Source organism: Chelonoidis abingdonii, chromosome 8 (genome assembly GCF_003597395.2).
Source record: "Chelonoidis abingdonii isolate Lonesome George chromosome 8, CheloAbing_2.0, whole genome shotgun sequence".
In the NCBI taxonomy this organism is placed as follows: Eukaryota; Metazoa; Chordata; order Testudines; family Testudinidae; genus Chelonoidis; species Chelonoidis abingdonii.
The window spans coordinates 34,125,072-34,153,053 of record NC_133776.1 but is presented as its reverse complement, the minus strand read 5'-3'; the positions used below and the strand labels follow the sequence as shown (position 1 = coordinate 34,153,053).

Sequence of the window (27,982 nt, the reverse complement as noted above, 5' to 3'; positions counted from 1 at the left end):
CAATGTTTGACATGCAGTTTACCAAATGAAGGAAGGAAAGCTCCGGAAAAAAACTGACTGACAACCAAAATGATCAGAGCTGGAGGGCAAGACCTCTGCGAAACCCCTGCTCAGAGGTTTAGCACTTACTTGGAAATACAGAAAATACCATTTAGTTGGAAGGAGTCCAACACATTTTGTTGTACAAGAAGGGCAATCATGAAGATCTAAAGAACTATTGTCCAATATGCCTGCTCTCATGTCTACAAACTCTTCATCAAACACAACAACAACCACCTGACTCAGTCTGGACAGACAGCAGCCAAAAGAGCAGGCAGGTTTTCGAAGGAATTTCAGCAGAATGGACCATATCTTCACTATAAACCAGCGACTGGAGTGCTCAAGAGAATCAAAGTTCCCTGTATGCATTGCCCTCATCGACTAGGAGAAAGGGTTTGACAGCCTAGCCATCGGTGCCATGCTGAAAGATCTTGCAGAGCAGGGCATTGACACAACTACATCAAACTACTGAACGAAGGAAACTCTGACTACATTATGGATGATATTATGTTGATTGCTGAAAACACTATCGAATGACAGAAAATGCTGGGAGAACTCGACACAAAAAGCAGCCAATTCAGACTGAAAATGAACCGCTCTAAAATGAAATTTATGAGGTCTGATGCCTTGCCGAAAGGCCCAAATAATAGTCAAGGAGGAATAAATAGAAGAATTTTAGCTATATGCTTATTTGAGCCAAGAAATTAACATGCGTCACAATCAGGTGTGTAAACTCTTGTGAACAAAGAAAGCTGGTTGGCGCATACATTCAATTCTATCCAGGATGTCCTCCAAGGAAAAACCAACAAGGCAACACGCATCAACCTCTTCAACAGTACTGCCAGCAATGTTGTACGTGAGCGAAACATGGGTGCAGACACAGATAGAGGAGCAACAACTGTGTCATGGAGAGGCAGATGGAAAAAAGAATTCTGGAGATTTCAATCCATGACTGAGTGCCCAATGAAGTGATCAGACAGCAGAATGGAGTGCAGGACATTGTTGTTGAAAGCAGGTACAGTAAAATGCAAGGGGTCAGAGATATAGCTAGGCTTACTGATAATTGATGGACTGCAGCAACTACCAAGTGGTATCCACGGAAACCGAAATAACCACTCAGCTGACCTCCAAAGAGATAGGAAAAATTTATCGCCCCACATGAAGAAGGAAGGCCAGGATAAGAAGAATGGAAGACATATTATGATTGGCACAATCTATATGAGGACCGATGGCTCGAGCCATCAAGATTAATTTTAACAAACAAAGGTTATTGTTTCACCTAAGACTTGCATGCTACAGAGTCCAAAGTCATCATGACACAAACAAAGCTGCAACCCAAAATGTATTCATCAATAAATAAATGTGACGCCAGCATGGCAGTGGGGAGCACGGAGCACAGAGCACTGGTTGCACCGAGGTAGGAAATCACTCCAAAGCCCCCACCTCCCCCAGTACAGGGACTCGCCAGTGAGGCTGCACCCAACCCTGACACAGTGCAAGGGCTGGGCCTGCTCCTGAATCACCCTGGGGCCATCGCTCTGCGCCAGGCGCATAGGTGCTGGAACTAGAGGTGCAGGGGGTGCTGCACTATACATTATAGTGTTTCCACTATATACAGGGTTTACAATTTGTTTCGATGGCTCTCAGCATCCCTACTATAAAAATTGTTCCAGCATCCCTGGCCAGGCACACCAGGTGGGGGTGGGTAGGCTCAGCCCAACAGGATCCAAGTGTGGAGGGGCTTAGTGTCAGGGAATCCAAGTGTGGGGTGAAAAGTTTCTGTGTGGGGCAATCTGGGTACAGGTGGCTCAGCGGGAGATCTGGATGCACAAGAGCTCATTGTGGGATTCCAGATGCAGAGGCAATTGGACTCTGCAGGGGATCGAGGTGAAGGTGGTTGGGGTTCAGCAAGGTGGGGGTGTCCGGGTGCGCAGGGCTCAGTGAGAGGAGGGTTCTGGGGAGATGGGAGCCTGGTTCGGGGGAGGGGGTGTCCAGGTGCCGCTGGCTGGGGCTCAGTGGGGCAGGAGTCAGGCTTGTCAGGGTCAGGGTGAGGGTTTGATGAGCCTGCTTAACAGGGAAGCCCCAGCTGCTGCTGAGGGGATGCCACATGCACTCCCCGCCCCAATTACTCTATCCCATTTTCTTCCTCACCTCATCCCCCACCCCCCTCTCCCCTCACTCCCACATTCCACAGCCTCTTAACCAGCCCCACCACAGGCACTCAGTGTTCTACAGAAAGCAGTAAGGCTCCCAGCACACAGAAGGGGAGCACAACTGGCACAAGGATCCAGGAGGCGGAATTCAGCTACAGTCAGTGGAACTGAGATGTAGCCTCCTTCAGCTGGGCAGCTCTGTGCTTGCAGAAAAGGGGGTGGGGGGAGGCGCGCAGTGGCAAGAATCCTCATGTGCCCCCTATGATTTGCCTCTGTTTATGGGGGGGATATCCCCCCCAGAATTGCACACAGTCCTATTCTCCCTCTCTCACCCCACATAGCTTCCCTTTGCAGTGAAGCACGGGCATTCTGTTGGGGGGAGGTTCTGTGGACAAGCAGTCCTGCAGAATTTCCCAGGAGTAATTTACTGTAGGCTTCACAAGTACAACTTAACTTCCTTCTCTGCATGCCTTTTGCTAGAAGCACAGCCATCCAAACTTCTAGCCACACCCATAAAACAAAAGCCTCCAGCAGGCTGGAATGTAGTCTAAAACTAAGAGTCTTTCTGAAACCCAAAAACAAAGATTGAGCCACTACCCTTTTCCATTCAGTTAGCAAACCTACAAGACAGACCTGTAAATCAAGGAGCTCTCTAGACAATATCTTACTGTACACCTGATTGCTTATGTCTAAGCATAAAAGGAGGTGATGGTGAACTGATTTAATCAGAATTCAAATTAAAAAATAGATATTTCCTCGTGTCAGTTGGAAATGTAATTGAGTTTCCCATAAACCAAACCAGGCACTGATTTATAACACTTAAGACTAGTTTCTTTCTTCTGATGCATTTTAGATTAATTATGATGTTATAGTAAGAAGAATGCACTTTTTTGGGTGGATGGAAAGTTATGGGGATTACTCAGAGGTAAGCACTTGTTCTTAAGTTTTGTGTACTAATTTTAAGTATTTAGGGACATGACTATTGCTACCTTTTCCAAAAAGACAGGAATTGCATCTACCACTACAGCAGATGATCTGGGAAGTGCTTCCATCATGTAGGTTAAGGCTCGACAAGCATGGTTCATCTATTAAAAAAAGAAAAAAATTAGACGATGGAAAGAACTTAAAGTTGGCAGGAAAAAAATAGCTCATATCTCATGTCACTCACAATATCAAAGTTGTGCTCCATCTGCAGCAATGTTATCTATAAAGAAAAAAATCAGAACTGATTACTCATTTGCTAATTTGGTACAAGTTACCACAAGGATATTATTTTTCTTACATTCTACAAGTTTTTGAAAACCAGTTATTTTAGTTCAGTTTGACCCAAGATACTGGATCTTTTTGAAGCGGTCACAACAGCTACTATAGCATTTAATGAAAACTGTTACAGGAGTCCAAAAAACCAATTTAAATGGAGAAATACACTTTCTACAGCAGAGAATGCTACAGAACTTTAAAATACACAGTAAACATATTTCTGCTCAAATGGATGAAGCTGCTTTTGATTGGTATTGCACATTACAGGTTATTGGCTCTAGATGTCCTGTCCCATCCCCCCTTCACCCAAATGTACAAAGCCCACTGACCATGCAATGCAGTCAATATAAAGAATGTTCATGGTTTTTAGAAATACCACCTTTTGTTCTGTGCATGCACACACACATGCATGCACAGCCCTTTTATCTTCATGATTCAGATTTCTACACACTTTGCTTCTGGACCATGTCTTTAAAAACAGATTATTTCGGGAGTGACTAAGTCTCTGATAAACACCTGAAATAGAAGTTTACAACAGAAAATTCTCTCTCAAGCACTTTTGTTTTCTCTCATGTCACCTACACGCATAGGAAAGATGCCATCGAAATTTATAAAGCTGCCAACTTGTCCACTTTTAAAGTTCTGTGAACTCTGCCTCTTGTGAGCAGTATGAGAAGTCACTCCTCTCTGGCTCTGGTTAAGAGAACAAGCAGCTGTGACTTCTACTTTCATTCTAAAATAATTTTATTGGTACTGTATCCATCTCAATCCAACTTCCACACGTGTCCACTTGTTGCAGCCTGTCTTGATACCCAGACTGTAAAGTTCTCTAGGGCAAGGATAGCCTTTGTTACTTGTCTATACAATGCCTAGTGCAATAAGACCCAGTTTTACTGGAATTCCCATGTGCTATCATAACAGATGGCAGTCACGCTATAACAGAGCATGGTGCAGCTTAACACCTGTTATAGGTCCACAATCCCTTTAGTGCTAGGAAATATGAGACTTGAAGTCCACAAGGATCACCTGCTGATACACTGAGGGCTTGACTTTTATAGCTTACAGACATTGCTACTGTAGATTTGGAGGACAGCATGGAGTATACTACTGGGAGTCCTGAAGGAGAACAATTGTGGTCACTAGACTCTTCCAGGAGAGCAAGAGAGACTTGAGGGTGCCTATGTAAGAAGGCCTAAGATTGCAAGCAACTATCAAGGATTTCTGGAAGGACTGTTCACAGATCCTAGTCAAAAGGCTGTGGAGAACCCCTGCAACTGAGGGATGGAAGGACTATTACCACTCATATATGGGAAGAAGATGTATTAGTAGACTAGTGAGGAATCTATGGAAGTCAAAGTGCGTATAACAAGCATTAGAATAGTAAACCCCAAAAGAAGACATTCTGCTTTTGAGTGACATGTTGCGTGGAGAGGGAGGCACAGGCACAGCCACACCCCAGATGAAAGAGGGTAAGCAAACCCCATATACATACACATACCCTGACAGAGCACCACAGCAGTCTTCCTGGGTACTAATACGTAAATGAAAAGCTATCCATTTACACAGATATGTCTGTGTGTACCTTGCTACATGTTAAAACCCAGGAAGACTGCTGTAGTGGCCTGTCAAAGCGTATGTATTTATGATTGGGTATTGGGGGTGGGGTGTGCTTACCCTCTATATTCAAGGTATCTTCCTAGTCCTCTGCAGTGCAATCCATACATGGAATGTTACGAAGTTTCTATGTATCAAATACTACCCCGATCCAGTCTAAAATGGGTACTCACCACACTGACTACATAAAGTCATTGCCCCTCATCCAACCCTGCTTTAAGGGCACAATGCCCTCTCTCTCTCCAGCCACCTCACACTCCAATTAGGAGCCTCACAGCTACCAAAGAAATGTGTAGGAGTACAAGATTAACCTATATGATTTTTTTCCCTTTTACTATTTAGCATTGAAGTGTGGAAGCTATGGGACCTAAAATTGAAGAGAGGGGTTTAGTAGTTTGTTAATTAAACTACCATCTGATTACCATCTGATTAAATTGTTGAAAGTGAAAATATTTTGTTGATATCATAAGCTTTTAATGCTATTTTAATAGCTTTTAATGCTATTTCTAAATCCAGATGAGCCAGACACTACCAAATACCTCTTAAATTTAGAAGTTTCAAGAGTACTTCTACTTTATTGTTGAATCCTTTTGCTATATTGTTTAAATAATATATTTCTATGTGAAATACAACAACAAATGTGATCCTTACCAAAGCTGGTACAACACTCTTGACTGGAAATCCACCTAATGTTTCTTCATTCCCCATGACCAACAACTGACACATCTCAATTACTGCTTGTAGTTGCTGACTTTCATCAGTGGCTTGGAGCCCCTGAAGAAGCTGTTGGGCTTTAGAACCTAGGAAAGTAAAGATCTGTTATAACTTGTAAATATTTAGGGTAATTAAAAGCTCTGATCACTTATCTTACCAAGCAGAAAGTTTGCTTTCTGGGTGTTCTGTGATTTCACCTTTTTTTTTTAAAAAAGGGTCAAATTCTGCTCTTAGCTTCCCTTGCCAGGCAGCTGAAGTGAGCATATGGGAGCAACTGTGCTAAAATTACTAAAACAATCTACCTAGCATAAGACAGGATGGCTACAGCGGTGGGTGGTAAATATTTCTTCTTTAGGAAGTAGGCAGCACATACTACTGGGATAGTGAACATACACTACAGCATAAGAACTAGATGGCAGACGACATCCCCTTGTTGGTGTGATGCGCTGGCAGGCCTGGTAACTGGGTCGCCTCCTAGTTCTTTTGACTGCTAGGTAAGCATCCCAGCCTGCTGCACTGTAGGTATCCTGAAGTGGAGGTAAGAAGAGGGTAGGATTTGGTCCTTAGTAGTCCCTGCTGACAGCACTTACCTGTGTTTCAAAGAGGTGCTCAAACACTTATCCCTCTAAAATGATTTCAAGCTCATCTGATCATTGTGCACTAGGGATGCCATGACCACAACAGTTTTCAATACCTAGTCTTGAGTATAGCTTTTCAGACATTGTAAAAATAAAAATAATCCTTGTCTCAATTCAATTAATAGTTTCTTCTTGTTAGAGAAGTATGTATAAACCAAACTAAATCCTGAAAAACCAAGATGATACTTAAAAAAAAAAAAAAAAAAAAAGAAAAAAAAAAAAGGACGTTAAGCCAAACTTCACTTCTTAAAAAGAAAAAAAAAAAGTTAAACGCTGGTAGCCAATGTCCCACAACTATGGAGAAAGTGAGGAAAGAAACTTAAGTTTTAGTGTGCTGGAGTTCCTTACACTATCTAACATTATTCACTAGATTTAATCGTAAAAATTAGTTGTATTTAAATCCTTACGTAGACATTAGATTTACTAGTAGCCAAGTTTAACCAGTCTCAAAGCTGCTGACAGAATTAAGTCAGACAAGATATAGTTTACTTACTAGCTCCACTTCCAATTGTCCTGTGGAAAAGCTGTGACATCCGAGGACCCAGAGGGCCAAATAGGTGAGGAGGAAGACCCCTAGCCTCTAACAGAGCTAAAAGCAAAACACGGGATATTAAACATTTCATAAAAAAAAAGTTTCCACGTAACTCAGTTTCATGAACTTATAAAGTGAGAGTTTTGAAGATTTAACACAGGGAAAAAAAAAGAAAAGATGACACTAAATGGATTTCTCCTAACACCAATAAAGACAAGTGAACTACTTGTCCTCCAAAGGTTGCCCTTTACTCAAGTGTGGCTTTAAGTCAAATGTGAATCAAGGCTGTGAAAAGACAGTCATCTTTTTGTTTTGTTTTTTTAAAGAGCCAGGAGGAATTTTGGAGTCAGTTTCTCTGAAGTATTTACATGAACATAAACATCTATATATTTTTTGATACTAGAAATAGTAGGTTCTAGTTTCAGTCTGAATGAAAACTATTGTAAAAAAAGTTAAAGCGGAATGGCAAAAACAAGGGAATTGGGCAGAACAAGAGTTGTACAGGAGAAGTGGAATAGATGTTATTGACTGGAGAGAAAAGCATGGCAAATGGAGTTGTGAACTGTTAGGGGAGCTAGCTTGCTAGAGTTTAAACTTTTGGAAGCAGCAGAACATCTGTTAATTTTATATTAAGTCATCCTGTTTTTCTTGTCTGGACAGTTGACTTCAGATGAGGGGCGTTTCTCATTTTCACTGCAGCAAGTCTGAACTTTGCTGATCAATGCTACAAATGGGTGGTTAGCTATTAACAATCAATATTATTTGACTAATGCTGGAGGCACCGTTAGCAAGCAAACCATTGCTCTTTTCCCCCACTCTTCCAGCATTTAAGAATAAAGGAACCAAAATTTTGCCCCAAATCTATTTTTGCAGAGGAAGCGATCACCACAATTCCTTGCACCAATGCAGTAGAAGACTGTTGCCTGTCTTCTGTAAACACTTCAAGTTAAATTCAGAATTTTGTCCAAGTTATCAGTTTCTGAAATGACATGCATTTCTGTGCAGCCCATGCATCAAGCAAGCATAATTTTTAGCACAACTGGATTTTATTTGGTCAAAACCTGGGAATACAGGTGGGTGTTGAAGAAGCAAATGACTCCATCATTATCTAAGAGCAGATACATGAAAGAGTGGTAGGCCTAACTGAACTTGCACTAGTGTTTTATAAACTAAAGCTATTATTGGCATCTTTTCAGATTTGAGGAATAAAAAAAGCTTATGAACTGTTTTCCATATTAAGTGTTCTGTTTCATCTAAGAAGTATTTAGACAAGTGGAGTATGTTTAATGGGTTGGGAAATCAGTAACCAGTGCAAAAAGAACTCATGTAGTACTATATGAGTTAAGACACTCAAAGTTCAACCTGCTCTAGTACTGCCAAATTCTTGAGTGTCTACTGTAACATAATTTTTCCTACAACATTATGCGTAATTATAGTAGGCAAAGCAGTATGTTCACCAGCGGTGAGGGAGGGCAGGAAGGAGATGAAATAGTAGGTTTTTTGAATGGGTATCAGCAGAGAGAAAAATATCAGCATAAATGTTTTTCTAACACCATGTACATATATACAGTATCAACCCACCATACTAGCCTAGTAAAAAGAGTTTTACCTTGTAGTCTTCCCATCTCAGAATCATCTGACTCACTTTCTCCAGAAGTTGTCATGCCTACAGCCCCCGCAACAGAACTAGATGCTAAAGAAAGAAAATATTTTAGAGTAACATTGACCTAAGATTTATTTCAAAATGGACACAATGCTGCTTCTATTTAAATCAATAACTAAACCGCTACTGACTTCAGTAGCAATTGGACTAGGCTTCTAAGATACTCTGTATTTAACTTTGATTCATTTAAGTGATATTCTTACAAAAAATTAATAGTGACAACACCTACACAAGTTCTAGGGTTTCTCCATCATAACTTGCACAGAAAACTTAACTGTACTTCTGAAACAGGTATTTTAACTTTCAGATATACTTGCATAAAGTCTGTGAATTCAATTTAAGTAATCCAACTTGTTACACTGCACTGAAGCAAATCAATTCCTTATTTTCAAGCCTGAACATTTTAAAGATTTTTTTCTAAAAGCCAACATATTTGTTGGTGAATTGAAATAAACTGATGTGCTGAATTAGGGCTGGTTGCTTATACTGAACAGTAAGTTATTCTGCAATTATTTCAGAGATTGTTTGGGGAATAAGGTACCCTTCAGTGTGAGGATATCACTAATTTTGTGAACAGTTTTTCCTAACGCAGCATAAATCAGGGCAGAAAGGCCAATAATTTAGATACTGGCCAAGACTATTAGAAAAAATACATTTTTCTATAAGTATTATAAAGCTAGAATATGTAGGGTAATATCAAAAGGTACAAAAATGCTTTCACAACTGAGCATCACAAGGTAACCAGAAGATCTTCACTATAAAAAGGACAGACTTACGTAGTATTGGCTGGTTAGATACAGATTCTGATAATAGCTTGTCAACTAGTACACTAACTTATGTTTGTTTCTATACGGTGGATAAACAGTAACATTACTAGCACAGTAGTTTGGAGAAGAGTTCGAAGTTACATCACATAAGCAAAAGGCCTCTGAACACAACTATAACTAAACACCTGAGTTTCAAGACAGTCGTTATCCCTTCCTCAGTCAGCATTCAGAAGCAACATTAAGAACTCATTTATGCCTTTCGCCCCTCATTTATTTGAAAATAAATAATGAAGCTCGATACGCTAAGATTTACATCAATTTTTTTACAGAGCACTAGACAATGTGTGTTGTAAAGTTTGTGTTTCTTCCTACCTGCTGCTCCTTGTGGAGCCTCATCTGTACGTGCAGCTGAAGAATTAACTCCATCCTGGTTGTTATCAGGATCAGCCATTTTTTCCTGTCGGCGAGCTTCAGCTGCTCCTCTTTTGCCTAGGCCAGAGCCTCGCCGACTAGAAAGGCAAGTATAATGTGTAAAGTTCCAGGTATTACCAATTAAATGGACACAAGTTTCTTACCTAACAAAAGACCACTCAAAAACAAGAACCAGTATAGAGGATTATAAAGGAATGTTGACAGTCATAGCTATTCCTAGGAATATTCTTCAGCTCCCAACCCTGCCAAAGTGGACCTGAATGCAATTGCATCCATTTTACATTCTTGGTATCCACATTTACACTTACATAATGAAAATGCTATAGATTGAAAAGTGAATACTTGAATCTTGATCATATTTTGAAACTGATGCTGAATAACTGACCACCACTAATATTTAAGTTCAGACAATTGAGTGCACATCTGTGACTAAGTGGGAATTTTCCTAATATTTTTGCACGAGTGTGTGCTGCATGTTTACCTAGGTAGATGGAAAGGTGCTTTAATATTTATAGGAGACTCAGGACGACCAGGTGTGAATGTCACCTGGCTGCCTGGGCCCCGACAGTGTCCGCACACTTCATAACTTAGCACAGGGGTGGGCAAACTTTTTGGCTTGAGAGCCACATCTGGGTATGAAAATTGTATGGTGGGCCATGAATGCTCACAAAATTGGGGGTTGGGGTGCGTGAGGGCTCCAGCTGGGAGTGCTGGCTTTCGGGTGGGGCTGGGGATGAGGGGTTGGGAATGCTCTGGGCTGGGACCAAGGAGTTTGGAGGCCAGGAGGGGGGCATAGAAGGAGGCCAGAGGGGCAGGCTCTGGGCAGTGCTTTCCTCAAGCAGCTTCCAAAAACAACAGCATATCCCACCTCTGGCTCCTATGCAGAGGCACAATCAGGTGGATCTGCCAGCTGCCCTGTCTGCAGGCAATACCCCTACAGCTCCCATTCACTGTGGTTCCCATCAATGGGAGCTGCGGGTGCAGTGCTTGGGGTGGGGGCAGCATGCAGAGCCCCCTAGTTTTCCTTACATGTAGGAGCTGGGGGGGGGGGGGCTTGCGTCATTTTGCACAGCTCCTGGAAGCAGCGGCAAGAGCCCAATCCCACTCCCCAGCTTGAGCACCAGAGCAGGGCAAGCCTCAGACCTCACTTCCCAGCGGGAGCTTGAAGGAGGGATTAAGACATCTGGAGGGCCGGATGTGGCCCCCAGGCCATAGTTTGCCCACCTCTGACTTAGTAACTGATGACCAAGGAGCCCATCCTCTGCAAGAAGCCAGCCAGCTGCAACAAGTTGGAGAATAAGAAGTTGAGGTGGAGGCCAAGTAACCTGTTTTGCTAGGGAAAGACAACAAAGGACACAGGAGGAGCAAGTTGGTATGATATAGGGTGGATTGCCGGAAGCAGGAAGCTCTCTCCAGTTTTGGGACTCCCTGGGGGAGAACCAGGGCTCTGGGTCTGATCAAGATAGACTTAGCTATAATTTTCTGGTTTCTGTGCTAACAAGGATTTTTTCTACACTGTGTTCAGACAATACACCCTTTCGTTTTACAAGGTGGGCTGAGAGTCACTGCTGACTGAGCAATTTGGGAGTCCCCCTTTGTGAGGGGAGGAGAAGTATAACGTGTCCTATTCAGGTGGTCTCACTGCAGGGAGCTCATGGCACGGAACAAGGATACTGACAGCTCAGAGTTTGGTCCCAGGAGCCAACGCAGCTTAGCCTAGTACAAGTGTGCTGAGGGGTTGTCATACTGAAGAGGTTCCTGCCTGGTTTTGATTCAAAGCTGTTCCAGAGCATCCATGACAGCATCCTTATGTATTAGATTATGCCACCATTTTCCGTTTTTTTTTTCCCCTTAAGAAAAAAGTTCAACTGGCTTTGCTGATTGTTTCAAGTTCTTTTTTAAAATGGGAAAGGGTATGAGTCAGAAATTCATACTTTCAGAGGCAAGAGTAGTTTGTTGCACTGGTAATTGTAATGGGGTCAAGGTGTTAGTCTGAATTCAGAAAACATTGAACAAGATCATGTCAAATTCATAATTTTTTTTTGAGTAGTATCACACTTCAGAGTTTTTCCTGAAGTGTTAGAAAAATGGCTGCTGATCAATAAAGTTATCAAATCCAATTTAACAAACTCGTTCTTTTCTTTCCGTCTAAAGCACTTTAAAATGTAGATAAGACATTGTTTTTGTAGCTACACTTTTGAAATTTCACCACAGATATGAAAAAGTTTTGACATTTCCCAAGTTACTTGCTTGGAGGCTTAAATTCCAGATATAGAACTTCAGATTAGCAATAGTTGCAGACATGTCTGTAACGGCAGGTTTTAATGTAATGTTGAGGATACAGGCTAAATAGCATCTATATTTGCATCATTCACTTGTTATCTGTGTGAAATCAGGGGTGGATTTTGCTGACCTCACTACAGTGTTGCAGGAGAATGAGAATAAGTCTCTGATTAAAAGCAACTCACAGTAAAGCAAGTGGCCTGGTGGTTAAAAGCTTTGTTAAAATACGTATGGTCATTTGTTGCGGATTTGATGGTGTTTGAGTGTAATTTTAGCAGCAACCTTTGACAAAAGGCAGCCTGTCCTCCTCAATGCCTGTGTGAAATTGACTAACAGATGGACGACGAGTATCCTGCCACAATAGGCCACTGTGAGGAGTCAAATATTGATATCATGAGACCACTGGCCAAGCTACAGAAGTTAATCTGGCATTTGTATGTACAATGGCAGCTTCAATTATATAGACTGATTATTCTATAGCTTGCCTACAGACTTAAAATGCTTCCCTCTCCCCTTCACCTTTTCCATCCCCAATGATAAGTTTGACATAAAGACCAGGACTTACTCATTTCTGCATGTTCCAGCATAAAACTTTCTGGTTACAGCTAAATGAGACTTACGTACTTCGAATACTTTGGCTTACATGGTGGATACCTTTAAAATAACTACCTTGCCTCAAAGTGATCAACAGCTCGCAGTTGTCACCGTCTTAATGGGACTTTTAAAGTGTGAATCTCTTAAACACAGTAAAATTTTACTTCTGGATAACCGGCGATCAAGAACAGCTAGCTCAAAATTGCAGTTGATGCAGTCCAAAATACCAGAAAGTATTTTATCTAAGTTTGGATTGCATGACAAACAAGCAGCCTTTATTGCTGCACCCTCTAAATTAAAGCTAACCAGTTTGGATTTTTACCCCAATGCTCCAAAAATCTAAAAGGTGTTTTTATTCGCCATGTGATACCAGCAGCTATCCCAGGTTCCAAGTCTATTATATCTGAGTACTTGATTTCTTATCTTGCACAAATCTGATGTTCATTGACTCAGGCCTGGTCTACATTACAAAATTAGGTCTGTTTGGGTCACCTAGCATTGACCTAGCGGCGCATGTGTCTATACTCATTTCTCTGCTGCCAACATAAGTGCACCTTATGGCAATGCAGTAACACCACCTCCTTGAACAGTGTTGAGCCATGGTCAACCTATTGTGGTCAACTCAGAGCAAGCACAGATACCACAAGACCTAACAGTCCTCCAGCAGCTGTCCCACAATGGTGGACACTGATGCTTTAGTCACAATTGTGACCTCAATTGCCAAGGGGCCACAGAAGCCACCCCACACCTTTAAAAATGGCATGTATTTTTGAAATGCCTTTTCCTAATTGCCCAGCTTGGTGAGTATACCTGGCAGCTCTCCCTTGCGTGCAACTGCCCAAAACAACCATGCTGCCTACATGCTCCAGACGTACTCCTGCTTGGACAGAAGCTTTGGATCTCTTGGTCCTGTGGGGAGGATAGGCTATACGAGAATAACTATGGACCACCTATAGAAACGTGGACATCCACGAGCAGATGGCACAGAGGATGCAGGGAAAAGGAGTAAGACAGGAATCAGCAGCAGTACTGTGCGTAAGTAAAGGGACTTCAGGAGGTATCCAGAAGGCCAGAAAGGCTAACAGTCAGTCAATCTGGTGCCAAGCTGCCACTTTACCAGCGAGCTGCATACCATACTGATGGAGACCCCTCTAGTACCCCACAGAACTTCCTAGGTACTTTTGAGGAGCCCCAAACACAGACCCCTGCCACAGTGAGGATGACAACAGGAGACATGCAACAGGGAGGTCCAGCTATGCCACAAGCCAGGATCTGTGTGAAGCTCCAGTGCTATCTAATTAGTTCCAGCAGCTAAATATGGGCAAGTGTGTTCCCACTACCATACTTAAATGTACAGATTGCACTTGACCAAAATATACTCATACTAGAAAAGACAATGATATCACAACCAGAGATAGTTATCTGCTTTTCATTCCCCTGTAGAGTTAGTCAGGATGGCCATGGAGAGCAGTTTACATAAAAAAGTACGTCCCTTGAATCCTCCTGAGAGATTTTAATGAAATTTTCATGGGAAGTATTCTGCAATCTTTTCCCACAGGTTTTTAGGGATAGCGGTTTTATTTCTTCCTCTGTGGTAGGACACTTCCCCACACCAGTTGGTGACGACTTTGGCAGACTCCACCGCAGCCAAACAGGCCAGCAGCACAAGCTTTCCTCTCTGTCTTACCCACAAAGAGAGTGAGAGATCAGCAAAAATCAGCAATGCCCATGGAAAATAGTGCCAGCGCTCATTGCTGTTGCCCTGCACTCATACCTACGGAAACCAGCGCCTTTATTTTTTCATGCAATCAAGCAACTCTCCTCATTCCTCCCTGCCTCCCAACCCCCACCCCAAACACCCTTTCTGGGCCATAGTCTCCATGGCTGGGAGTGGAAAGTGGTGGTGTGCACAGGCACTCCAAGACTCAAGTGTCAACAAGCATCTCTTGTTTAAAAACATTACAGAACCGAGGGAAGGGAGTTCTGAAACTTAAAACACTTACATCCTGTTGTGACTATACAATATGTTTGTGTTTTTATCTATGGCTGCTGCTGTTGTGGCCTTGAGGAATCCCCCCTCCACAACTGCAGAATGCCTGACCATAAGGAGAAGGAAGGAGAACATGTGAGGATATATTCAGTGAGATTCTGAAAAGTTGGCGCTGCATTAGACTGCAAACAGAGGGCATGAAGGATGACTATTATGGACAGTATGGAGAGGGAAAGAGTATACAGCAAAAAAGGCCCAGGAGTCAAGAGTGAGATCCATCAGGACATAATGGGGCTTCCTCAGCAGCAAACAAACGTGCAGACTCTCATTGACCTACAAATTCAACAATCTCAGGCTCACCTCCCTTTGCAGTCAATGGAGAAATCCATTTTAGCACCTCCCTATACCCCCCAAACAATGCATATGGCCTCAGGGACTGCATCCTTACTCCCACCACTCCATGTCACAAAACAGTAAGGAGAACCACAACTTCACTTATATAGCAACCGTGGAGCTCTTAGGTCAGTACACATAGCCAAAATGAACATGCATGATCTTTCCCTTTTTAAATTCTGTTCCATTGATTTGTTTCCAAAAGTTTATTGTAGGTGTTTAGTTCCACATTTTTGCTCTGGTTTTAGTCTGAAATAAGAAGCTATTTCTGGTAAATAATTAATCTTTATTATTTCACAACATATGCAGCAGAATGCCTGGTGCTACTGAAAGCGCCCATTACTTGTTATTGTATAAGGTGACAGAACTTATAAGATTAGTCACAAACATGTAATTATAGGTGTTTAGCAAGCATTGCAAAATTAACAGGTGCATTAACAGGCAGTGTTTCATCTACAAGTGTACAACAGGCACATCACAATCCTAAAGAGCCCCCAAAACTTCAGGGCCAGGTAGTAACATGGTGTGGTGGATTGTTTTCTGTGGCTGACTGTTAAAGTGCTCGTTCAAGGCCCTCCTCAGCCACATAGCTCCACATGGAACTCCAATGGCGCTTGCATTTCGTTCTAAATGAGCAGACAGTGACTCCACCTCTTCCCTTGACCCTAGCAACAGCTTTCCCCTTCATCTGCTTCCCAGATATTATGAAGCACACAACAGGCCACTATATTATATTACACATACACACACACACACACACCTATAACCACTGGGATATTTTGCTCCCTGAAATCCTATCTTGATTAAATACTAACAGCATCCCTTCAATCTACCAAAAACATATTCTACTGTCTTTCTTTACCTGCTGAGATAGTAGTTGAATCTTTCCTTGGTGCTGTCAAGGTGACCAGTGTATGGTTTTGTCAGACAAGAGAGCAAGGGGTAGGCTAGGTTCCCCAGGATCACTACTGGCAACAGTAATCCACTGGTGAGGAAAAGTCCTTGCTTGCAGCTTTATAAACAGTCACAGAATCACAGAAATGTAGGGCTAGAAGGGATGTCAAGAAGTCATCAAGTCTAGTCCCTTGCACTGTGGCAGGACCGAGCAGATCTAGACCATACCTGACAGGTTTGTTCAGCTTCTTTTTTTAAAAACCTCCAAAGGATGGGGATTTCACAGCCTCCCTCAGAAACCTATTCATAGTTTAACTACTGTTACAGTTCGAAAGTTTTTCCTAATATTTCACCTACATCTCCCTTGTTGCAGATTATGCCCATGTTCTTAAAGATGCGAGGATCATGCACCTTTCTGACCAGCCAACATGGATGTCGGTGAAGCGGCCCTGGTAATCTACCATTGCTGTATAAACCATAGACAAGTAGCCCTTTCTGTTGAGATACTCTGGCACCAGCCCACCTTGCCACAAAATGTGGATGTAGGTGCTATCGCCCCTCTGCAGTTTGGGAACCCCACTGCTGCAGATCCATTAACTATGACCTGCACATTACCAAGAGTCTCAGTCCTGTGTAGCAGGAGACTATTAAATGTCCCTGGATACTTGCATGATAACAGTCCCACTATGGATTTTCCAACTCCAAAATGATTTTTCACTGACTGGTAACAATCTGGAATTGCAAGCTTCTACAAAGAGATAGCTACTCACATTGTCAGCACAACTCTCATTTTGGTGTCCCTGCACTGGAAAGCTGGTGCAAGCTTGGCCTACAGCTCCAAGAATGTGGTCTCTCATATCCAAAAGTTTTGCATCCACTGCTTGTCATCCCAAGCATGCATTATGATGCAATCCCACCAGTCAGTGATTGCTTCTGGGCCCCAGAAGCAGTGCACCGCCATCTGCAGCTGCTCCGTGATCACCACCAACCACCACCTTTAATTGGATTTTGCTATGTCTGCCTCACAGCCATCTGTCCACCATAAAATGGCCACGTCCTCCGCTGCTGCGGTTCTTCCTGCAGCTATGCAAACACTGGAGGATTGTTCGCCCCGTGTTTGCCACATTCATGACAACAACAGTGCTGTGTGGACTCCATGCTTCTCTCAGGGATGGTAGACAGAAGTGCTGAGTGGTTTGTTTTTTAATAAAAGGCACAAATTATTGGATTATGTATGACATAATGAAAAGAAAGTCGCATGATGGGAACTTACCCCCTGCTCAATTCACTTCTCCATCACGTTGACTACTGTGTCAGCAAGTCATCAATCCTGACATACTCACTACATCTAACACACTTGTCATAATCTGTATTTAAAAAGGATCATGCAAGATATCATTGGAAAACTAATAATTCACTCGTCATTAATATTCTTGCATGTGTGCATACATAGTGTACAAAGTTATGAATATATACTAAAATTATGTTCTGAAAATGTGTTTGGCAAGCAACACAGTCTGCATCGGACAAAGGAATGTGTATTTGTTTTGTCTGACCAGCCTGGCTGTCATGCAGAAACAAAGAAGGTACACTTGCATAAAAGATAAACAAAGCCATTAACCTAACAAGTGTGTGTGGGGGAGAGAGAGAGCCTGACCCTCAAATGATACGTAATTATAAAAAACTGTTTAAGTAAGGTCTTTTATGAAAGTTAAGGACTCTGGTAATTAATATAAAATAGTAAAAAAAAAAAAAAAAAAAAAATAACACTGAGGAACTGTGAACACCCAATATGTTTTAAAGTCAGTGACCAAAACAAAGGGAGAAATAGGTTCTTCCACACACAGGAGGGAAGGCAGCTATCTGTCCTCTCCAGTGGAACCAAGCAAGGTATGAACACGAACAATGGACACTATTTACATATGAATGAGCAGGGCAGGGGTCCACAGACAGGGAATAACAGAGTGAGGTCATCCTGAGGACTAAACAGTGTGTTTGGAAAGATGTATGGAGAGAGAAGTAGTCATCTTGGCATCTATCACTGGACAAATACAAGGGGCAAGAGCTCTTACAAGCAGAGAAAGATGGAACCCTCAAACCAAGGGGGCTGAAGTCTCTGTGAACTGAACATAGATGAGAAACCTGCTTAGGCAAAGATCTTTCAACTAGAAAGAAAAGGGAAACCAGCACCTTGTATTTCTGTAGAAGTTCCTGACAGAGAAAGTCAGCCCTTGCTAGAAAGAATAGTAAAAAAAAAACCCTACCTTGAACCTACCACTTCCTAGTAATTTGTTGTCTTAGCTACTAGAAAATGGCTTTTACTTTTATTTGCTTGTAGCTACTTTTGTCTTTATCCCTTGTACTTGAACTCACTTAAAACCTCTTGCTGTTAATAAACTTATTTTACTTTTAATCTAATCCAACCTAGTGCTGCGTGTGAGTTGAAGTGATTGTTAACTCCAGTTTAAGTAAAAAGCAGTACTTTTGTCTCTTTAAAGGACTAATGAACCTTATTACTCCTCTGAATATACCAGGACAGAGCTGGACATTTCAGGACAGAGAGTTTGGGGGGAAATTCAGGCCTTGGGGTATGTGCGTGGGGGGGTAAGGGAGTGTCACTTGGCTAGTAGTAGCCGAGGCTGAAGGAGACTGGAGTATGGCTATGGCCCTACAAAATTCACAGCCAGGAAAAATGCATCACAGACCATGAAATCTGGTCTTGTGTGCTTTTACCCTATACTATAGGGATTTCATGGGGGAGACCAACATTTCTCAAACTGTGGGCCCTGACCCAAAAGGAAGTTGCAGAGGGGTCGCAGTATTGCCTCCCTTACTTTTGTGCTGCCTTCAGAGCTGGGTAGCCAGAGAGCGGCAGCTGCTTACAGAGGGCCAGCTCTGCAAGCAGCAGCGAAGTAGTAAGGGTAGCAATAACATACCATGCCATCCTTACTTCTGAGCTGCTGCTGGCAGCACATTGCCTTTAGAGCTGGGCTCCCGACCAGCAGACACTTTCCAGCTGCCCAGCTCTGAAGGCAGCACTGCTGCCAGCAGCAGCACAGAAGTAAGGGTAGCAGTATCACAACACTCCCAGCAATAACCTTGCAACCCTCCCTCTCCACACACACACACTCTCCTTTTTGGATCAGAACCCCTACAATTGCAAATGCATTAAATTTCAGATTTAAATAGCTGAAATCATTAAAAAAAAAGTTTAATTCCTATGATCGAGTAATTGACCAAAATGGACTGTGAAATTGGAAGGGCCCTAGCTATGGCATAACAAGCAGGCTGCTGGCATCAGACACTCAGTGCTCATTTGTATGCTGGCTGGGAGTAGACAGACAGGGAGCTAGAGCAGCAGAGCATTTAAGGCACCCAGGCCTAAAGGGGCGGAAGTAGCAACCTCACTGGTCTGAATTGCACCCCAAGAACACGACACATGCATTGCCAAAATTTCCCAAAAGACAGCGTGCTGGATGATGGCAAGTTGCATGCTGGAATACCTATCCATGGTGCACTGCACAGTGCATTGACACAAGCACTCTTGGTGAGTACACAGTAATAATGCAAGGAGCCAACTGATATATTAAGATCAACAGTTTTATGCCAATGTAACTTGCACCAACCAAAAGTTTGTGATATAGATATGCAGTCACCTACAGGGCTGTTAGTAAAACCATAAACTAGCACAATAATAAAAAACAAAAACCAAAAAAACACCTCGCTTCTTGTACGTATCTGAGATACTTCCGAGAGAGACTCCCAAGACTTAACAGACCCAAGTTTATTGAGCAAATGTTAGTGCCTGAACCTTGGATCAGATTTTTTTTGGCTTGCAGTTGCACAGTATATTAAAAAAATCTATTAAACTGAATTTTTAGTGACTGAACAGTGTTAAACATGGTGACATTTTTTTAACTCATGTTGCATTTTGCATAATTAACAAGAGCTTCTTTTGGACAAACAGAGGATCCTTTCCCCCTAAAAGGAAATCAAACTGTGATTTGCAGTTGCCAAAAAATATACAGTAACTCCTCACTTAAAGTCGTCCTGGTCAATGTTGTTTCATTGTTACGTTGCTGATCAATTAGGGAACATGCTCGTTTAAAGCTGTGCAATGCTCCCTTCTAATGTAATTTGGCAGCCGCCTGCTGTGTCCATTGCTTGCAGGAAGAGCAACTTGTTGCAGCTGGCTTGTGGGGGCTTGGAACCAAGGTAGACCAGCAGCCCCCCTATGAACTCCCCCCATTAGGTCCCCGCTCCCCTATGTTCCCTGTGCTGCAGCCACCCAGCAGGCTAGCAATTGCAGCAGTCCCTCCCCCCACTGCCATGTGCTGCTCCTCTGTCCCTCCCCTCTCTGCCTTGGAGCTACTCCCGAGCCTCCTGCTCATTGTGCGGGGAGAAGGGAGGGGAGCTAATGTCAGGGTGTCCCCTTCCCCACTGCTCCTACACTCTGCTTACCTCTTCTCCATACAAAGCAGGGTGGGGACACAGAGACAGACAGAGAGAGCCTGGGGCAGCAGCTGCTGTCTCAAACTTCCTAATCCACGTAAAAAGACAATGGATTTAAGAGTGGGTCAGCTTAAAGGGGCAGTGTGCATTTCTCTTTCCTCCCACAACCAAGGTGTGTGTCTGTCTCTGTCTGCTTTGCTATCTCCCCTCCCCTCCAATCCTTCTGTCTTGTAGAGTGAGAGACTACATTAACCCTTGAGGGCTCAGAAGAGTGATAGTTCATCATTTAGCACAGCGGTTCTCAAACTGGAGATCAGGACCCCTCAGGAAGTCATGAGGTTATTACATGGGGGAGGGGGTTTGCAAGGTATCAGCCTCCACCCCAAAGCCTGCTTTGCCTCCAGCATTTATAACCGTTAAATATATAAAAAACTATTTTTTATTTATGGGGGGGAGGAGTTTGCACTCAGAGGCTTGCTGTGTGAAAGGGGTCACCAGTACAAAAAGTTTGAGAATCACTGATTTAGCAGCAAGGCATTCCCTGGGAAATATTCCACTCTCTAACTTCACCACCTCAACCAAGCTTCACAATCATCACAGCTGTGAACAGTATTAAATTGTTTGTTTAAAACGTATACTCTGTGTATATCTATATATAGTTTTTTGTGTGGTGAAAAAAATTTCCCTGTAACCTAACCCCCCCTACTCCCCATTTACATTAATTCTTATGGGGAAATTGGATTTGCTCAAGATCGTTTTGTTCAAAGTCACATTTTTCTGGAACATAACTATAATGTAAAGTATATATAAAGATAAATAAAACAATAAAATTGTAGTTTACTATTACCCTGGCTTGGCTAGCAAGTTTTTATAATCACCTGCCTTTCTGATAAAAAAATCTTCTAAAAATAAACAAAAAACAGTGACTTACAGCTTGCAAGCTTTATTCTTCCTCAAAGCAAAGTGTCCGCCTGAAACAGCTGCATACCAATGATTTCTTTAAAAAGTAAGGAAGAGACCTTGAAGTGTGTCTCACTTAAATAGCCTTCCCCCATCTCTGACTCAGAGGACACAATGGTACATTTATCACCAATTTGCTGAGCTAGCCTACTATACTGTAGTCCTTCCCTGCTCAGTAATTCGAGGTCAGTAGCATCACGTAGAAGGATGCCAAACTGCACACATACTTCTATATTGGTATAAATCTGTGACCCAGTGGGTATTTGAATCACAGCTACTTTTTACAATAGCAATTTGAAGTCCTTTTCCATCAACAGAAGGTGCAAGCTTTGTTGAATAAACTGCAGTAACAGTCATTCATAGCTCATAAACCTGAACCTAAGATTTACCTGGTGCTAGCACAGGAGCCCGTGGTCTTTTGCCGTGTGCTCCGCCGCAAACTGGGGAGCTCTGCAGGTGGTGATTCGCTGCGCTTCTTTGTAGATTTTCTTAAACCTATATACACATAATACAGAGAGTTAGGACAACACTTCAATCCACTCGTCTTTGTTTTCAAGTACATAGCAAGTAGAGAAGCATAGCAAAAGTTTAAGTGTTGTTTCATAGACAAGATACCAATAAATTCCTCTTTTCAGCCGCCCACCTACTTCTAACTGCCACAACAAAGCCTTTTGTGTTTTAATATTGAAGGAAAGCTTTAATGGCCCAGCAACACAACTCAGTATAATTAATAAAAAGAATTATTAAAATGTGTTCTTTGGACACCTGGCAAAATTTCTATGATTTTATAGCAGTGATGGCAGGCCTTGCCTATGACAGGTACTGCATTACAGGACGTGGCATTGTGTAAATTATCTGTTCTTTCATTAGACATACTGGTAAGCAGACAACATTCTATTTAAACACAAAGGAGTGATGGGAAAGATATTTCAGCACTGCTACATTGCCAGTTTTTTTCCAGGTCAAGTTAGTGACTAAGAGTAGGTGCTCTAGATACCAACTGGTGGCTTATGTGAAACGCTGAGGTCAGTGTCTTCGCATATGGGAGTCCCTATCATGTGAGTAGTTCAAAAAGGTGAAATATTGTGTAGAAAGTAAGACCCTCATCCCACAGATGTGGTCTGCTCAAAATCAGATTTCATGTATATTAGTCAATAGAGGCTTGCACTACCATTATTCATGATCTGCTTGTATTTGTTTTACCTAGAGATCTTTAGTCTCCAAGACTATCATGACACCTTCCTTTAGCATTTAATTTCCTTAATTTTAAGGGAAATTTGTCCATCATTTATCTTACCTTTTTATTACATATGTTCACGTGAACACAAGATTTTTGTCAAATGTTTATCTACTCGTCAGCTTTTTCCTCCAACATTCCCCTGATACAATCTCCCTTCACAGCGCCTAGTTAAGATCAGTTTTCTGATTTAATGTTACCAACAATCTGTGGGAGAGGACTAACTCCTAAAAGGGACAAATAATGCTGTTTTCAATGCAACTCTCTTTAGGTGAAGCACAAGGCAATCCAGTCAAGTGGGCAACAACAAGGTAAAAACAGTTATCTTCAGATAACACGAAAGTTCTCCCATCTGAGTTATAAGAGAGCATAAGGTAGCTTGAAAAAGTGAAGAATTTTGCCTTTTCTGAAACTGGAGATGTGAGTGCTTTTTGTTCCAAAAGCCCATAGATTTACTCCTAGGGTAAACTTTTGCAGCACCTTCCTCCCCACCCCTCCTGTACTGGGTTTTGCGACTACATTCCAAGCCTCTGAGGAGTCGTACAGACAACTAAAATTTATAATCACTGTCTATGCATGATGATTTACAATATTTCATTTCTCTGGTTGTACAGAAATGCAACAAGAGACCACCCCACAAGACCCAATACATGAAGAATGGCAGTCCAAAGTGTGTTTTTTTAAATGTGCTAAACTGAAAATAGGGATTTAGATCTTAATGCCCATCTCAGCCATAACTGTATGCCAAATCTTAACTTTAAGGGGACAAAAATTCATTCAGTGTTACCATACTGCCCAAGTGTACAGCAAAATATGATTCTTAAATGAAAACTGTCTGTGAATCAGTGTTTCTAAAGTCTTAAGATACAAAGATGGTCCCTGCCCTGACAAGCCAAGAATCTAAACACAGAAAAGAAATTTTATTTTTTACTGTGCCTAGCCCAGTGAGGTCGTGACTGGGACTTCTAAGCCCAATCACAATATAATATGCTAAGTTTTCAGGATAGATATGTCACCAGAAGAATGAATATTGTAATAGTGCTCACTTTAGCATATGAACACCTGATGCTGTATTTTTTTTTTAATGTCTTGCCATTTATGAAATTCACCATTTTAAATATCAAGTCCTAAAAAACTTATGTATGAATATGCAGTTACTACTCCGCTGTGGACTCTACGCAAGTTTCCTATTATTTTCATAAGGACACATTCAGCTTAGGTCAACTGAAAAGGTAAATGAAAACTGAGTTAAGTAAAGACTGGCTATGAAAGCCCGTTCTAATTAGGCTTTGGAGGCAGGAATCAGCACAAAAGTTTTTAATTTCTTGAAGAGCATTTTCAAAAAGAGTCAGATTTCAGACCCTAAAAAAGGTGTGTGTGTTTTTTTAAATTAAATGCATAGAAAAAGAAGAGCTCCTGAATTGTAGAATATCATTTCTTTTAATAATCTGGTGCTATTAATAGAACCTCAAAAAAAGGTCCTTCCAGCCCTACCTGAGAGGTCATCTAGTTCAGCCCTCTTTGCTGAATCAGGACCAAGTAAACCTAGACCATCCTTGAACAGTATTTGTCCAACTGGTTCTTAAAAACCTCCCATGACAGGGACTCCAAAACCTCCCTTGTAAACCTATTCCAGTTCTTAACTATCTTTGTAATTTAGAAAGCTTTTTCTTCTAATATCTAACCTAAATCTCCCTTGCTGCAGGAGACATGGAGAACTGATCACCATCCTTTTCATAATACAGCCCTTAATGTATTAAGGCTGTTGAGTGGGATCTGATAATAGTCTTATCGTTTCTCAAAACTAGACATACTCAGCCTTTAACCTTTGCTCATAGGCCAATTTTCGAAGCCTTTTATCATATTTGTTGCTATTCTCTGAACTCTCCAGTTTGTCCACATCCTGCTTCAAACGTGTGGTGCTGAGAAATGGACACAGCACTCCAGCTGAGGCCTCACCAGTGCTCAGTACAGCCTCACAATCACCTCCCAGGACTTGTATACAAACATTGCTCTTCTTATTAAAAGACTGATACTGTGGGGTGTTTTTAAAAAACAAACAAAAAAAAACACAAAAAAACAAAACAAAGAACTGCATCACATTGTTGGCTCACTCGATGTAAGATGTACTATAACCCCTGAATTCTTTTCAGCAGTACTATTGACTAGTCAGTTATTCCCTACTTTGTAGTTGTGCATTTGACTTTTACTTCCCAAGTGTAGTATTTATTTCACACTTGTCTTTATTTAAATTTCATCTTGTTGAAATCAGACCAATCCTCTGATTTGCCACGGTCATTTTGAATTCTAATCCAGTCCACCAAAGTACTTGCAACTCCTTGGTGTCATCTGCGAGTTATGAGCACACTTTGTATTCCATTGAAGCCAAATGAAAATATTCACTAGTTGCAGAGGCAGTACTGACGCCTGTGGGACTCCATTAGACACTCCTTCACAGTTGGACTGTGTGCCGTTGATAACTGAGTTTTTCCAAAAAAATTTTGTAGGCACCTAATAGTAATTTCATAAAGACCACATTTCCCTAGTTTGCTAATAAGAAAATCATGTGGGACTTTGTTAAAAGCCTTACTATCCTCTAGACAGGGTTTACTGGTCTAAGGAAGAAATTAGGTTAGCTTTGTTCTTGACAAATCCACACTGGCTATTCTTTATAGCCCTATTAACCTCTAAGTCAATGGTCTCTAGCCTTTCTATGCCAAGATGACTTTTTGAATCTAAGGGCAACCCAGGATTTACACCACCCTTTCCCTGAGGCCAATTCCCTTTCCCAAAGCCCCACCCGTCGCTCACTCTCCCCTACCCTCACTTACTTTCATCAGGACAGGGGGTTGGAGTTTGGGAGGAGGTGCAGGCTCTGGGGTAGGGCCAAGGGGTTTGCACTGTGAAAGGGAGCTCTGGGCTAAGCCTGGGGCAAGGGATGCAGAAGGGAGTATGAGGGGTTGGCTCTAAGAGGGGGGAGGGGAGATCAGGAATGGGGGTTAGGGTGTGGCCTCCTGCCAGGCAGCAGTTACCTCCAGGGGCTCCCAGCTGGCGGCAGATGCAGCGAGGCTAAGGCAGGTTCCCTGCCTACCCTGGCCACACACCACTCCCAGAAGGGCTCAACACGACCCTGCAGCCCCTAGTGAGGGGTTGGGGGACCTGTGGCTCCGTGCATTGCCCCTCTCTGCAAGTACTGCCCCGCAGCTCTCCCGGCAAAGAAAGCTTCAGGGGGCAGTGCTTGCAGGCGGGAGCAACGTGCAGAGGAAGACCCCTGCACCTCCAGGGATGGCCAGTGGAGCCTTGCACTTCCGTGAGTAGCATGGGGCTGGAGTAGGCAGGGAGTCTGCCTTAGCAGCAGCCACACTGCACCATCAGAGACCAATCGACTGGGAGATCCTCTGCAATCGACCAGTTGGTGACCACTGCTCTAGGTGCTTACAAACTGATTGTTTAATAATTAGAGTATCGTTCCATATACTGAAGTTAGGATGGCAGGTCTTAATTCCCCAGATTCTCTCTTTGTTCACCTATGTTAATCCTTATCCAGGGTTCTGGGACCACACGTGTCCTCAAAAGATAGTTGCTAATAGTTCTGAGAATACTTAAGGAATTAGCTGAAGCACTCTAGGATGAATTTCATCAGGCCCTGCCAACCTTAATACACCTAAATATTCTTTAAACTCTTCTCTAATTATCTTGGCTTGTGTGCCTTACTCCTTGTTGATATTATGGTAAGCATTTGGTCACCATCAGCCTTTTTTGTGAAGACTGAAGCAAGATAACCTCAAGAAAGCAAGAAACCAGAGAGAGAGCTGATAGTCAGAAAACACCTCATTGTAAAGTATGAAAGAAGCAGGTTCCTTTCCTTCTTCCAGTATATTTAAAGACTTTCTTACTGCCTTTTATATGCCTTGCTAGGAGCAACTAATTTTGTGCCTAGGCCTTTCCAATTTTGTCCCTATAGGCTTGTGCAATTCTTTTGTACTCAACGATGCGTCCATGTTTTCACTTTTTGTAGATTTCTTTTGATTTTCATGTCATAGAAGAATTCCTGATGGAGCCAGGCCGACTTCCATCAATTTTTCTTATCTATTCTTTACATCAGGATAGTTGACAACTGTGACTTTGATGTTGTCTCCTTAAGGAACTGCCAGCTCTTCTCGACTCCTTTAACCCTCAGGCCTTGTCTACGCCTAAAATTCAGGTCAACCTAGCTACATTGATCAGGGCTGTGAAAAAATGTGTACGCTGTGCAATGTAGTTAGGTTAACCGAGCCCATTGACTAAGCTGTGTCTTCTGTGGGGAAGAATTCTTCTGTTGACTTAATTAACAACTCAGAGATGAATTTACTACAACCATGGAAAAAACCTTCCATCACTGTGTAGACACTTACTGCTGCAGCTGTGTTGCTACAGTCCCTGTAACATAGATGCACCCTTAGATTTTATTCCCATGGGACCTAACCTCTGTTTTTTCGTGTCCATACTCATTTATGAGACATCTGGAAAGATGACATTTTAGATAGGACGGGGAAACAAAAAAGGTACAAACTTCTTTGCACAGTGACAGACTTAATAGGATGCAAAACAAGTTTAAAGAAGTGTGTTGAATTCTTCTACAGTATTGGGGACATTCAGTCCACAAAGTGTTTTTAGTAGGGCAGTTAACTCACACAATGAATTGCACTGTTAAACAATAGAATACCAATTAAAATTTATTAAATATTTTGAATGTTTTTCTATATTTTCAAATATCAACTTGAATTACACAGAATACAAAGTGTACAGTGCTCACTTTATCATACAAGTATTTGCACTGTAAAAATGATAAAACAAGTATTTTTCAATGCACCTCATACAACTAATGTAGTGCAATGTCTATCATGAAAGTGCAACTCACAAAGGTAGATTTATTTTGGTTACATAACTGCACTCAAATAAAACAATGTAAAACTTTGGAGCCTACAAGTCAACTGAGTCCTTGTTCTTGTTCAGCCAATCACCAAAAGAAACAACTTTGTTTACATTTACGGGAGATAATGCTGCCTGCTTCTTATTTACAATGTCACCTGAAAATGAGAAGAGGCATTCACATGGTACTGTTGTAGCTGGTGTCACAAGATATTTACATGCCAGATGCGCTAAAGATTCATATGCCCCGTCATGCTTTGGCCATCATTCCATGCTGATGACACTTGTTAAAAAAATGTGTGTCATAAGTAGATAGGTAAGGTAAGGGAAGGGTTAATTTTCTTTTACTGTAAAGGGTTTACAAAGGGAACCAAACACCTGACCAGAGGACCAATCAGGAAACCGGATTTTCAAAAGTAAGGGTGAGAACCTCTGGAGGTTTTTGGCTTTGTTCTG

At 42.0% G+C, this 27,982-nt stretch overlaps 1 protein-coding gene across 10 annotated transcripts in view; it reads right to left on the bottom strand.

Moving 5' to 3' along the window:
* The window catches only part of TRIP12 (thyroid hormone receptor interactor 12), a 174,203-nt gene that overhangs the window by 64,241 nt on the left and 81,980 nt on the right, over positions 1-27,982 (bottom strand). For all 10 annotated transcript variants that reach the window (XM_032765634.2, XM_032765637.2, XM_075068497.1 and 7 more), the window contains 7 exons: positions 21,768-21,873; positions 9,753-9,889; positions 8,560-8,643; positions 6,912-7,007; positions 5,718-5,866; positions 3,361-3,396; positions 3,182-3,277 (listed from right to left, as the gene is read on the bottom strand). In XM_032765634.2, coding sequence (XP_032621525.1) covers positions 3,182-3,277; positions 3,361-3,396; positions 5,718-5,866; positions 6,912-7,007; positions 8,560-8,643; positions 9,753-9,889; positions 21,768-21,873 — 704 coding nt within the window. The remainder of the gene's footprint in view (positions 1-3,181; positions 3,278-3,360; positions 3,397-5,717; positions 5,867-6,911; positions 7,008-8,559; positions 8,644-9,752; positions 9,890-21,767; positions 21,874-27,982) is intronic.